The 14,108-nt window shown below is 57.2% G+C and overlaps 1 protein-coding gene across 1 annotated transcript; it reads left to right on the plus strand.

Annotated features, from left to right (window-relative positions):
* The first annotated feature begins 92 nt into the window (after nt 1–92).
* On the plus strand, nt 93–13,135 carry ATPAF2 (ATP synthase mitochondrial F1 complex assembly factor 2). The gene is made up of 8 exons (XM_082441676.1): nt 93–383; nt 6,208–6,252; nt 6,494–6,639; nt 7,608–7,705; nt 9,136–9,216; nt 10,740–10,852; nt 11,196–11,311; nt 12,713–13,135. Exons 1-8 carry the CDS (start codon nt 251–253, stop codon nt 12,848–12,850), a joined length of 870 nt encoding a protein of 289 aa, XP_082297802.1. The 5' UTR covers nt 93–250; the 3' UTR covers nt 12,851–13,135.
* The last annotated feature ends 973 nt before the right edge of the window (nt 13,136–14,108 follow it).

Consider the following 14,108-nt stretch of genomic DNA (forward strand, 5'->3'; position numbering starts at 1 on the left):
CGCGGGGGCGGGGCCTGGGCGTTTGTGATGCTGATTGGCTGCGGCGTGCGCTGAGGCGCGCGGCGACGGCGCGCCGCGAGTGTCGTGCGCAACATGGCGGCGCCCAGGGAGGCTGAGGACGCCGGCGGCCGGTGAGAAGTTCCGGCCGCCGGTGAAGCTTCGTGCGGCCCGAGCGCGCAGCGTGCGGTCCCTCCGCTCCGTGTTCCCCGCGCTCAGGTCTCGCGCGGTCGTTCTCCCAGGCCTCCGCGCGATGTGGAGGAGCTGCCTCCGGCTGCGGGGCGGGGTTCGCCACCTCCTGAACTGCCCCCGGGGTGGCCTCACCGCCTCCGAGGGGCCGGGGCCAAAACCCCCGGCCCGCGCCCGGGCCTACGCGCCGCCGGCAGGTGAGGGAGGCTAGGGCGGAGCAGTCTGAGGAGTCGGCCGTACAGGGTCACAGGTCGGAAGGGAAGCCCCGGCAAGGGCAGGGACCGCCCCAGGGCGCACGCGCGTCGTTTTCTTTAGCACGTGTGGCTTTCCTCTCTTCCATTAGGAAAGCAGAAGTCATCCTTGTTTTCAGGCGGGGAAATTCGGGTTCTGGGTCGGGATTGCCCCAAGGGAGCAGAGCAAACTCTGAGAGGTTTGCAGGGTAAAGGCCGGTCTGCCGGGCTGCTTTCTGTGTCCCTGCGACCCGGCACCGAAGGGACCTGGAGCCTGGGCTTTCAGTCTTCCATCCCGGCCGCTGTCTCCGCAGCTGTCCTGACTCTTCCTCCTACTGCCCTCCCACGACCCCTGCCATTTGCTAAGGAGTTAACACCCCGTGCCTTCTTCCTCCCCTTCCGACTCAGATGAGGCTTAGGAGAAGGTAGTGGCTCTTTCGTTGCTTCTGGGGAGAGGTTTTAGGGGTAAGAGTGGGAGTGACTCCTTTGAGTGAAGATAGTAAAGCTCTCCTTCCAGTCACTCAGTGTTGATGTGCTGAGGGCGGGAGGCACCGTTGTCATCAAGAGAGAGGTAGCCTCCACCTAGGTGATGTTCAGTGTCGAGTGCAGAAGGTTATAACACCCTGGTTAAACAGTAGCCTATATCCTGTGTGAGGGAAGTACAAAAAAGCACCTATTCCCACCTTAGGGGTTTTGAGGGTCTAGAAAGGGTCTTGGGTGAAAGGACATTTAAGCTGAGTCTTGACAGAAGAGAAGGAGCTCGGTGTAAAGGAGCAGGGAGGGTGGAACGCGGGCGGCTGGAACACGTCCAGAGGTGGCAGCGGGTGAGGGAGCTTGCTGTGACACTGCCTGCTTTAGGAAATCTAGAGCTCCACAGGCAGCTTGGCATCGTGGCAGAAGCACATACCTGGGGTCTGATGCTGCTGAACCAGGAGCTGTGTGATCTTAGGCATGTGACTGCTTCGTTTGGACATCATTTTCCTCTGTGAGTTGAAGGGCTAGGTTGTCTCTGAGCGCCCTTCTGTTCCATAATTTTATACAAATGGGGAAGAGGAATGGATGTAGCAGGGAGCGGAGATCTCACCTGTCAGGGCCCAGGTGAAGGGCCTGGAGGTGATCCATGAAGAGCCAGTAAAGGGGAAGGAGGAAGGGCATCTGTGACCGTCTGATTTATGATGAGAAATGTACACATTTGGTCATTTTCTTGTACTAGCATACGTCTCCTAAAACCCTTGTAGTTTACTAAGTAATGAGAGCTGTGGGAGAATCTTTTGTTAAAATAGTCGGTCTTCTGTCCTAAAATAGCTCCAGAGTGATAAAGGTGAAAGGAGGGTCTTATTACTCAGAACAAGCCCCTTTCAACCACACCTGAGCGTATGTTAACAAGGTGACTTTTTCCTTAGGGAAAGCCCCTAAGGATGGCGGCTGATTGCCAGGGGAACCAAACACACTTGATTAGAGGGTTGGAAGTTTCAGCCCCACCCCCTGACCTCTGGGAAAGGGAGAGGGACTGGAGATTGAATGGAGGTTGATCACTAATTACCTGTGATTTAATCAATCATGCCTGTGTAATGAAGCCTCCATAAAACCCCTGAACTATGGGGTTTGGAGAGCTTCAAGGTTGGGGAACACATGGAGATGCAGGGAGGGTGCCCAGAGAGAGCATGGAAACTCGGCACCCTTTCCTCCATACCTTGCCCCACGCATCTCCTCCATTTGCCTGTCCCCGAGTTGTATCCTTTTGTAGTAAACTGGTACTCTAGTAAGTAAACTGTTCTCCTAAGTGCCATCAGCTGCCTAGCAAGCTAATCTTGCAGGACATTAGTCTTGTAGGACTGAGTCCTTAATCTATGGGATCCAGCGCTGTCTCCAGGTGGGTAGTGTCAGAATTGAGTCAGTTGTAGGACACTCAGCTGGTGTCTGAAGAGTTGATCAGTGGTATCCGATTGGTAGGGATCCCTAACCCTAACCGCCCCCCCTCCACGTTTGGAGCATAGTATCTGTGTGAGTGTGTAAAGGAAAACGGGAGCGTTGTTTTTCCTTTGCAGCACCCCAGGGAGGCAGCACACGAGCGAAGGGAACACGTTCAGGAATTCCCTTAAGTTTCCTCAATCAGTGGGTTCATCCAGTTGGTGGGTGCCACTTGCCATCATGGTGGCACTGACCTGCGCCTGTTCCTTTCTACTGCAGACTTGCTAGCTTCGGCTCTTGGTAGGTAGTCAAACGTGGAGGAAGATGAGAGTGGGTGAAAGAGTGCCGAGCAGTGGGACGGAGCGTCTCGCACCGACCTGAGCGCTCTGCTTTTCCGGTCTGAGCGTCTGTGCGTCTTTGGAGGAGTGGAAGCTTAAACCCAAGTGGTGGCTTCTCCATGAAGACTTGGAGAGGCAAGTAGATTGAACTTGGCTCCCTAGGGACGGCCGTGCCATTGAAGGTTGTCGGAAGGCGAGGAGGGGGTTAGGAGAGGGTCACCGGGCTCTGTGGCGTCCAGCCCTGTACCAGCTCTTGGAGCCGTCAGCCGCTCAGAGGGGAAGGTGTTCGGAGAGGCTGCCTGTCCAGCTGAGGACGACACGACACCGGTGAAGGCAAGGCTGGAGGTCTCTGTTGACAAGTTGTCTGTCGCCTGCACAAGTGGTTTAGCTTCTCAGTCTCTGCCCCGTCTTCAGAGGCTGCTTGTGCTGGGTTGAGGCAGATGCTGTAGATAAGGAGGCCAGCCTGCCACCTGTTTTTGTTAATAAAGGTTTATTGGAACCCAGCCCTGCTCATTCACTGACATGCATCTAGGGCTGCTTTCACCACAGTGCAGAGTTGGCTGGTTGCACCAGAGACTAGATGGCCTGCAAAGCCTAAAATACTTTATTTGGCTGTTTGCAGAAGTTTGCCAACCCCTGCTCTGGATGCTAGAGCAATTTGGAAAAAAAGGTGTGTTTAGTCATTTTGCCCATTTATATTAATTTATGTGGTAGATACATTTGGCCTGAAGAATTTTTTAACAGCTTTATTGAGATATGATGCACTTACAGTTCACTCAAAGTGTACAATTCAGTGGTTTTTAGTATACTCAAACGGATTGTGCAGCCATCGATTCTAGAACATTCTTATTACCCCAAAGAATCCCTGTACCCTTTAGCTACCACTCTCCGAGTACCCCCTCAATCCCTCCAGGCCTAGAGAACCACTACTTTACTCTCTGTATCTGTAGATTTCCCTAGTTTGGATATTTCATATAAATGGAATGTGGTTTTTTTTGACTGGCTTTTTTTCATTTAGCATGTTTTCAAGGTTTATCCCAGGGGTAGCATGTGTCAGTACTCCATTCTTTTTCACAGCTGGTAATATTCCATTGTAGGGACATACCATGTCTTACTTATGCAGTCACCCATTGGTGAACATTTGGTGGTTTCCATCTTTTGGCTGTTCTGAATGCCTCTGTAAACACTTGAGTACAGGTTTTTGTTTGGGCATATGTTTTCATTTCTCACAGGCAGGTATCTAAGAGTAGAATTGCTGGATCAAATGGTACCTAACTTTCTGAGGAACTGCCACCCTGCTTTCCAAGGTGGCATTTCCACCAGCAATGTATGAAGGTCCCAATTTCTCAACCTCCTTCCAACATCTGTGTTTTTGATCATAGCCATCCTAGTGGGTATGAAGTGGTGTCTCGGGGCTTTGCTTTGCATTTCCCTGATGATGAATGATGTCAAACATCTTTTCGTGTGCTTTTTGGACACTTGTACATTTTCTTTGGAGAAATGTCTATTCAGATACTTTGACCATTTCTTAGTTGGGTTATTTGTCTTTTTATTATTGAATTGCAAGAGTTCTTTATATAGCTGGCCCGAAGAATTCTGATACTTGAAAACGCTCCGTCACAGCCGCCCCAGGATTATGGGTAGAGGGACCCCGAGTCAGAATCTAGCGTTAAGGCTTAAGGCCCGCCAGGTGGCACTGTCTAGAAAGAGAAGGGTGTTGAGGCAGCTCTGGGAAGGCACGTCCTCTGTTCCTGGTGCACCGCGGTGCTTGCAGTTCTGAGGCTTTGAGTCTTTCCAAAGCAAAGGCCAGCCCGGAAATTGAGGCTGGTAGAAGGATCACTCACTGGTCTGTGAAGCCTGGGACAGGAGGAGGAGTGTCCGGGGAAGTGACACAGAGAATCGCCTGTTTCTTTATATGTATTGAAGCAACCTCGCAGGAGAAAGGAACCCAGTGGACGTTAATTTCCAGTTCAGCACTCTTCACAGGAGCAGCTTGTTAATGTTCTCCGCCTATATAGCCTGGTTTCTTGTGGCCAGCTTTTAAAATTCAATGCTTTTTCACATATCCATTTCTTTGTATCTACATAGTCCTTAAAATTGTCACTTAAAAGTCACCAAGTGTGTTTTTGCCACAGAAACAGACGGTCTGTAAAGGGGGTGCTTCATACTCAAAAGAGACCCGTTCTGTGTGATCCTACAAGCCTATCCTGTCTCCTGCCTGTAAGGGTGGGGTTTCCCTTGCTGGTGGCTCGCCCTGTATCACTGAGGATATGTGGGGTGTGTGGGGTGTGTGGGGTGTGTGGTAGAATGCTCTTCACAGGCTCCTAGTCTCATGACTTGTCTTATGAGACCCAAGACCTTGGAGGGTCCAGGGAGAAAACCTCCATCTTTTGACATTGTTGCGGAGCATGGATCCCGCCAAGTGACTTTTCCAGATCCCGGTCTCGTTGCCTGTGTGAACCCCCAACTTGGCTCCCCCACCCTCCTCACCGGGACCTGCCGGCCTCCTCCCCAGATCTGGGCCTCTCCAGCCATTGTCTGCCGGGTGCTGCAGGCCTGCCCTGCTCACTGCCTTTCTAGTTCCAAAGCCTGCTCTCCTGACCGTCCTGTAAGCTGTTCCTTCTGCTGGGAGCTGCGCGCGCACACACACACACACACGCACACGCGCGCACACGCGCGCGCGCGCACACACACACACACACACACACACACACGAAAGCCGTCAGCACGGTTGGGCCTGCCCTGCTCTTCTGCGGCTCTCAGGCGCCATCTAGCTGCTTGGAGGTCTTCCTTTGGCCCAGCCGAGATGAGGCTTCTTGGGTTTAGTGTCCATCTTCCCACGAGACGGTACCCGCCTCGAGGGCAGGGTCGCTTTGAGTCCTGCCCTGGAAGGGGGTTAGTCGTCGCCAAGTTTGCTCCAGGACTGGAGTTTGCCCTCCCCTCAGCGCAGCCCTGAACCCGCCTGGCCGGCCTCTCTGATCAGGCACAGAGGTGGGCCTGGCCGGGACAGAGGAGCGGGGCAGAGGGAAGAAGACCCCCTCGTGGGAGACATCACTGTCCCGGCAGCTTTGGGAGGTTCAGCCTGTGCTGTCAGTCTCTGCCCCGTCCTTTCCTTGGCCCCCAGGTCTCTTGGGCCCATATCCCATGGCCGTGTGGGGTGTGTGGTAGAATGCTCTGCCATGCCGGCAGGGTGGGTCCCTCCCCCAGGGATGAGTCAGCCTTCAGATCCCCCTGCCCCCCACTTCCTGCCTGGTCTGGCTTTGGACTTGCTGCCCAGCCAGGCGCTGGAGAACATGCTCGACATCGTCTGGGCACCCCGACCGAGGCCTCCAGACAGACGCAGGGGCCTCCAGTCTTGTGTCGGCGGGGCTGCTGCTCCTAGCCTGTTACTCAGAAGCCACTGATCCGTGTGGAGTGGGGAGACCCTTGGGCGCTGTGTGGAAGTCAGGGTGGTCAGTCAGCATCAGCAGTGATGGTACAAGCTCCTCCTGAGCTGTCTCCACAGCATTTTAAACTGCGCTTTTGAAAAATCTTTCCAACAGAAAGGAAGAGGTTCTATCAGAATGTCAGCATCACACAGGGTGAAGGTGAGTGAGTGGAATTTTCACTGCCTCTTTTGTTTCTGTGAATGGGTGGAAACACTTTTCACCTCCAGCCAGCTCCTCGGTGAGCTTGGTCTTGGCGCTCTCGTCGGGTGTGTTTCTGTAAGCCACCCGCCCCCCAGAAGGGGCTCGGGGCGTCTTTGCACCGAATCAAGTAGCTAAATATAGGGGTGGTCACTCGATTCTGCTAATTAATCCCTGAGAGGTTTTCATCTGATCTTTCAAGGTGGCTTTGAGATCAATCTGGACCACAGGAAGCTGAGGACTCCCCAAGCCAAGCTCTTCACCGTCCCCAGCGAGGCCCTGGCCGTCGCTGTGGCCACCGAGTGGGACTCCCAGCAGGACACCATCAAGGCGTACACCATGCACCTGGTAACAGGTCTCAGCCCGTGCCCGAGGCTGCCACGGCCTTCGTGGGGCACCGGGCAGAATTGGGGATCCTGTCCCGATTTCGATAAGGCCCTGCGGGCTGTGGGCACCCACCCCGCCCCGCCCCGCCCCGCCCCCAGGGCCTGGTTCCTCCCTGGCCGCCAGCTCTCTTATTTCCCTCGGGGGCGGCCGCTCCTTTGCTTTGCCAGCTCTGAGGGGCTGTGACGGTCGGGTCACCTGCTGGTCGTGCCTGCTGTCCGTCTCCTCAGCAGCACGTAGCCAGCCTGGCCTCAGCTCAGCTGGCACTCAGCAGGCTTGGTGGCGGTGCGGACCCTCCCCGAGAAGCTGGCCTCCCCGAGGCCCGAGAGGAGCAGCTGGGGGAGGGGCCCACTCGGTCACCTTGGGTGACCTTGCCGCCCCTTGGGCAAGGTCCCCACCCTGAAAAGTGGGTGGTGGTCAGGACGGGACGAGACGAGGCGTCGCGAGTCTGTGCTTCCCGGCACATGGCCCCAGGCCCCAGGCGGGCTCCTCAGCCTCTCCGCCCGCGTGCCAGCTCCCCTGGACTGTCCAGGGAACAGGGGACACGGGCTGCAGACGGAGCCTTTGGGTAGCTCAGCAGCCTGCGGGCCACAAGGCAGATCTGGAAAAACTGTCCTGCCCCTGGGTTGGCTGGCTTGTCCCCTGCTTTCTGAGGCGTCGGGGAGTTGGCGGGTGAGCTTCTCAGCCAGATCCAGGAATGCTTCCACGTCACCTTCGCTGAACCTGATCTCCCTGGGCCTGGGTTCCCACGTCTCTGAAATGGTTACAATAATAGTACCTCCTGGAAAGGGTTGTGGTGAGGATTGAATTAAACACCGCAGAGCCTGGTAGTACAGAGACTGAGACCTTGGGGGAGTTCATTGTTCCTGGGGCCTGGGCGGTGTCCTCGGGACCGGCCGTGCTGACGGGCTCTCTCTCTGCCTTTGATCCAGACCACACTGTGCAACACGTCTCTAGACAACCCGACCCAGCGAGGCAAAGACCAGCTCATCCAGGCAGCCGCAAAGTTCCTGGACACTGACACCGTCTGGTAATGGACGTGTGGGCGGCCTCCCCGGGGCCTGAGCGAGTCCCTCGGCCTGTTTGCCCGGAGCCTTCTCAGTGGAGGAGAGGGCAGGCCCTTACCTCCTCAGCACTCAGCTGCTCTGCAGACCCCGGGAGGGAGGGCGCGGGCTGCCCCAGGGTCGGGCCGGCCCTCTCCCACAGCCAGCAGCTGTCCCCTGGCCTGGGGCGGGGTAGGCTGGTGGCCTCTGCAGCTCTCGCAGGCTCTAGGACCCAGGGGGTCACATCCGGCCACCGCACGTTCTCACGTAGGCCGCCTGCTCGTCATTTGTCCGCTGGGTCACGGATGGCCCGACCTTGGCATCCAGCGGCTGGCCTCCTCGTCTGCATCCTCCCCGCGCCCGGGTTCTTTAGTGGGTGGGTCGGGGGTGTTGACAGGAAGTGGAAGGAACACCTGAGCACCCCCATGTCTGCCGCCCGAATGCTCCGGCACCCGGGAACCTCCAGGGTGGCACGTGAAATCGGCACTGGGGGGAGGGGACCGATGTGCCCCTGCAGAGGCCGCTGGCACTGCTGTTGGAAAGTCCGCGCCGTTTGCGTTAGGGACCGTTTGGTTACAGGGAACAGCACCCTTCCAGCCCAGCTTAGAGAAGGGTGGTTTTCTTGGAGACCATCCCAGTACTGAGAGCAGATGCGGGTGGGAGCCCCCTCTGCCCTGGGGGCCACTCCTCTCCCCTGGGCGCCACTCCTCTCCCCTGGGCAGCCGCCTCCCCGCACCCTCGTGACCTCGCTGCCACTTCTGCTCACACCAGCCTGGCCTCCCCGGCACCCCCTCAGATTTCCGTCCCAGGAGGCCTTGCAGCTCAGCTCCCCTCAGCTGACCTCATCTCTGTCTCTTGGTCAGAACAGTGGTGCGGCCTGGCATTGGTGGTGCCGGGCAGGGCCGCTGGCGGCCGCATCTATAGCTGGGAGGCACGTGGGCAGTCAGGCAGCTGGTCCGTGGCCGGGGCGCCGCCTCTTGGGAGGGGCTGGCAGGCAGGACGAGTGACTGAGCTGCTGGCACAGCATCCTGGGACCAAGGGGGTGTGGGTCTGGGGACAGTGTTCGTGCTCAGAGCAGCGCCAGGGCAGCACTGCAGGCAGTGACCTGGCGATAACTGGGGATGTTCGGGACAGCGGGTCTCAAACTCAAGCTTACACAGAACCCCTGGAGGGCTTGTGAAGCTGCAGGTTGCTGGTCTCCACCCCCAGAGGGTGGGGCCTGAGGATGTGCATTTCCAGCAAGGTCCAGGGTGAGCCCTGGGCCACACTTTGAGAACCACTGCTTTAGGGGAAAGGCTTGGGGGCGGGGGTAGGGGGTGGAGAGGTCTTTTGCTGTTGTGTTTTGTGTATCTGTGTCTGTCACTGGATGAGAAAATTGTACTTTTTTATTAATGGAGGTGCTTTTGCACGGAATTAGCTACAGGGTGGAAGAACCAGAGACGCTGGTGGAGCTGCAGAGGAACGAGTGGGACCCGGTCATAGGCTGGGCCGAGAGGAGGTGAGCCGCTCGGCGCTGGGCAGGCCAGGGTCCAGGCCATGCTGGACAGCCGGGGCCCTGAGCTGGTCAGTGTTCTGAGTTCAGAGCACCCAGGGGACGCAGGACAGGGCCACCTTGGGGGAAAATGCTGTTCAGTGCTTCTGCCCCCATTGGCTGTGTGACCTTGGGCTAGTGACTTGATCTCTCTGAGCTTCCTTGTCTGTGAGTGGGGCTCATAATCCCTACCTCCCAGGGTGTCGGGGGGTGTACACGAAGTGACGCACCCTTCTTGGCACACAGTGCCTGCTCGCGTCGGCAGTTGCCGTCCTGCTGATTGTCACAGGTGCTGTACAGTCGTACACACGGTCGCAAAGCAGCGTGTGTGATCCGGACACACGGAGAAAAGTCTGGACAGGTGAACCTGCGGGTGGGAGGTTTCCAGGGATTGATGATGCCCAGTGCTTTTCCTTAGCAGGAAGACTCTTGTGCAGAATTGAACAGACCATTGATGTGGCAAAGTTGTTTCAGTTTCATTTCATTCCCAGGGGATTCGCAAAGGGCTCTGACCCTGTGCTCCCGTGACCACAGTATTTTGTAAATGTGTGTACACGGAGTGGTTTTGGCATAGCGTTTTTTATCTGTACGCGTTTCCTGAGCGCCCACGATGTGTCGGCATCTTTGGGTTTTGTAGTAAGAGGCATAGCCAGCGTGCTGAAGGATCAGATAAAACCGAACGACTAGATGCCATGTGAGAACCGCAGAGATGCGATGCCGTTTTGGAGTCCAATGAAATGGAACAATAGTTTGGTGCCTACAGGCCTTTGCTATGGTACAAAATGGTCAGCTTTTTGTGGCAGTTGAAATTTCTCACCCGTAACAGATTACAGGAAGACGTGGCCACTTCCTGTGTTCCATTTGTACTATTGGAAATTTCAGAAAGACTTGTTTCTAAACCAATGGGAAAAATCAGTGATATATGAAAGGAAATTACAAAAATTGCTTTTATTCCATTGTTTTTTCCTGCATTTTATGTAGTTAAGATTGTTCTTGAAAATGTATCGTTCTTGAAGCTAGCTCGTGTCCCAGACCAAAAACAGTGCCTTGTGTATGGTAGAGGCTTAATAAATGTGTGAAAAAATGATTGCCTGATACAGGACATACACAACTATTGTAAAGAAAATAATATTTAAAAGAAGTCTTTTATGGCTTATATGTGAAAACTTTTCTGCAAAGGTTTGAAACGCAGGTAGCCCACAGTTCTGATAGACGTTCAGGCCAGTGAATTAGAATTTCAGGAGCTATAAGTGACCCCCTGCTTCCTGACTTGCCAACTGTGCCTTCATCCAGAGCTGTTTCTTGCCCTCTGCTCTCGGTGACAGGAGGTTACTAGGTCAGGAGGCCACTGACTGCAGTGGCAGGTGCTGTCAGTAACCCCAGCTGGCCCCTGAAGGGGCACGCGTGTGCTCAGCAGGCGGGGGCTCTGCTTCTGGGCAGAAGCTGGGCTGCACAGCGGGACAGACAGACGTGCAGCCTCTTTCTTTCAGATACGGCGTGAAGATCGGCTCCTCCACCAGCATCATGGGGCCCAGCATCCCAGCCCGGACTCGGGAGGTGCTGGTCAGCCACCTGGCCTCTTACAACACGTGGGCCCTACAAGGTACGCGGTGCTTCCTGTCGGCCAGGGAGGACGGGCTGGGGGTGGAGGGCTGTCATGCTAAGCTGTCCCCTGGTCCACGGGCCAGCAGGTTCACACCCTCCCTGGGGGACATGGCTCTCCCCTCTTCAGGAGTCTCCATTCAAGTCTCCCTGGCCTGGCTCGGGTCATGGGGTGGAGTGCTCGCTCCGATGGGCCGGGGCCCGTCCCAGGCAGGAGCGGAGCCAGGATCCCCGAAGGAGAGCAGAGCGCTCCTCTAGAAGTGTGGCGAAGGCTTTGTCCCCGCCTGGCGACTGCCCTGTGTGGGATGGGGGCTCCGGGTCCTGACCTGGCTCTGTCCCTGCAGGGATCGAGTTTGTGGTGAGCCAGCTCAAGTCCATGGTGCTGACCTTGGGCCTGATCGACCTGCACCTGACGGTGGAGCAGGCTGTGCTGCTGTCGCGCCTGGAGGAGACGTTCCAGGTGAGGCGCAGCCCCAAGGCAGGCTCCCCGAAGGGCACCCCGCCGTGTACACGCGGAGCCCGGATGCTAAGGCCCGTAGAGGTGTGGTCACGTCACAGCGGTAGCAAACTGCGGCGGTGCTGCTCAGCCCTCTCTCACCGCCTCGCCGCGTCTTCTCAGCACCGTGTCGGGCGAGGGCTCTTGTTCCCATCTTGCACAGGAGGAACCCGAGGCGGGGGCGCCCCCTGAGATGATGCCGGAGGCGGGTCTTGGAGCCCCCCTCTGCGGGTGGAGGTTCAGGCACAACTGCAGGCTGGGCCCCCCAAGATGAGCAGGGGCCACGTGGGTGCTTCTGGAGGCTGGGCTTGCACACCCGGACGTGCGCACAGTGGGCCCCCGGGGCTGCTACTTGTGCACGTTTGGTTTAGGGGGCTCAGAATTAATAAGGCTTTGCTGCACTGCCGTTCGCGTTTTTTAACTCAGAATGATGGTGTTCTCTGCAGTCCCCTTGTCACTTCTGCAGCCTCAGAAGGTTAATTGCTGTTACAAATTGGCTCCTAGCATGATGAAAAAACCCTTTTGTAATGACAGCATTTCCCAAGTTCGTCTAGTCATCCGCTCAGGAAAATGCCAGGGGATAAAACTGCTTCTGTGTTATGAGAGGCCGGCTTCTCTCTGGTGTGAGAAAGGGTTGGATGGGAAGAGGGCGATCTGGGCCTGGAGGCGGCAGCCAGGAAACCTGGTTTCCAGTCCGGGCTCTGCTTTTGGCTGTGGGGTCCGAGCGGGGCCATCATTCCCTGAACCTCACGTTCTACTCACCGCAAAACGGTTCTCTGAGAGTATAAAACGCCCTTCAGATGTTCTGGGCCACCTGAAATGCAGGTAGATCTCGAGTTCCTGGGTGGGGGGCGGGGGGCGGGCGGCCCACGCCTCTGGGCCCCTGGCCAGGGAGGGGCCTGCAGGGTGGGCTGGGGTCGCACTGACAGCCACGCTCAGGCCAGGGCTACTCCTGGAGAGAGAGTCTGCAGCCCTGCTTGGTGCAGACGTGCTGGCCTCTGCTGTCCTGGCCTCCCCCAGGAGCCCGGGCTGCAGCGACCGTGTGGCCCTGGCTGGTTTATTCATCCCCCACCCCCCACCGGGGCACTTGCAGCCCTGCCCAGTGAGGCAGCTCGCAGAGGGTGACACTTGGCAGACTGCCTCACGCCAGCGTCCCCGTGGGACGGTCAGGCCCCTGGGGGAGATGCACGTGCGGCCGTACCCATGAGCACGGTGCCTGCTCTGCCTGCCCCCGCACCGCGTTTTCTCACCTCTCGCTCCCCCTGCGTGTCTCATATTCGGGCGGGATCAGAGCCTACTCTCCTCAGCTATGGGACGTCGTGGCTCTGGCCGGTCACCCAGCGGCCTGTCCCGTCCTCTCCTCAGATCCAGAAGTGGGGCAACGTCGAGTGGGCCCACGACTACGAGGTGTGGGACCTGCAGGCGCGCACGGCCGCTGGCGCCCTCTTCGTGCACCTCTGCTCCGAGAGCTCGGCCGTCAAGCACAAGCTGCTGCAGGGGTGAGGCCGGGCCCCAAGCCACGCACCTGGTGGAGGCCAGCTTGGGCCGAGGTAGGGGCATGGGTACGAGTGATTGTATTGAACGACTCTTCGCCTCGAAGCGCATGGAGCCTCCGCTCATTGCTCCGGTCACCTCTGGGTCCCCGAGGCCACCCTGCCTACCCACAGGGCACGTGCTGCTGGGCCGGACCGTCCCACTGGGGAGCTCTCAGTGGCCCTCAGCCCCAAGGCTTTTGTCTTCCGGTTTTTAATCAAACAGTCTTTTAAAAATGAGTCCCTCTTGGTTCGAGCCATCTGTTTCTGTTTGTTTGTTCCTACTGTTTTAGCAAAAATGATTTACTCTTAAAAATAGAAAGTAGGGTTTTCCTGGTGGCACAGTGGTTACGAATCTGCCTGCCAATGCAGGAGACACGGGTTCGAGCCCTGGTCCGGGAAGATCCCACATGCCGCGGAGCAACTAATAAGCCCGTGTGCCACAACTACTGAGCCTGCACTCTAGAGCCCTCGCGCCTAGAGCCCATGCTCCGCAACAAGAGAAGCCACGGCAATGAGAAGCCCGCGCACCACAACTACTGAGCCTGTGCTCTAGAGCCCGAGAGCCACAACTACTGAGCCCACGTGCCACAACTACTGAGCCCTCGCGCCTAGAGCCCATGCTCCGCAACAAGAGAAGCCACGGCAATGAGAAGCCCGCACACCGCAACGAAGAGTAGCCCCTGCTCGCCGCAACTAGAGAAAGCCTGCACACAGCATCGAAGACCCAACGCAGCCAAAAATAAATATAAATAAATAAATTTTAAAATATATATTTAAAAAAATAGAAAGTAAACAATGTTTGTTGTTTCTGGGATAAAAGCCTGGGCAAGGCCACCTGATGTGCACATGACCTGCTCAGGGATCCCAAGGTCCTCCTGACAGGGCCACTCACAGGGCTCCAGACTGCAGGCGGGGTCTCTGGGTGTCTGGGCCCAGGTCAAGGAGCAGGAAGAGTGTGCGAGTTTGGGGCACAAAGGCCTCGGAGCTGCTGGGCCTTGCTCGCCCCCCTTCCGGGGGCCCTGGCCACCTCACCACAAGCCCCCACCCCGCACCGTGAGTGTGCTCGCCAGAGGTAGTGTCACATCCCCACCTCATGGGTGACGCCCAGCTGTGCTCTCAGCTGTGGAGGGTCCTTGGGTCCCCGCGGCCTCCGCCTCGGTGGGCTGGCCGGGCCCCCAGGCTGTGCTGGGAGCTGTACCTGGGGAAGGGCCTGTCCTGGGCGCCGC

Source organism: Balaenoptera physalus (assembly GCF_965194825.1).
Source record: "Balaenoptera physalus genome assembly, chromosome: 20".
NCBI classification, from domain to species: Eukaryota; Metazoa; Chordata; class Mammalia; order Artiodactyla; family Balaenopteridae; genus Balaenoptera; species Balaenoptera physalus.

Excerpts from the sequence above, each read along its gene's own strand:
- ATPAF2 (XM_082441676.1), top strand. The coding sequence starts at position 251 with ATGTGGAGGAGCTGCCTCCGGCTGCGGGGCGGGGTTCGCCACCTCCTG. Across the intron at positions 6,640-7,607 it reads AGGCGTACACCATGCACCTG|ACCACACTGTGCAACACGTC; the intron begins GTAACAGGTCTC and ends CCTTTGATCCAG. Across the intron at positions 10,853-11,195 it reads CAACACGTGGGCCCTACAAG|GGATCGAGTTTGTGGTGAGC; the intron begins GTACGCGGTGCT and ends CTGTCCCTGCAG.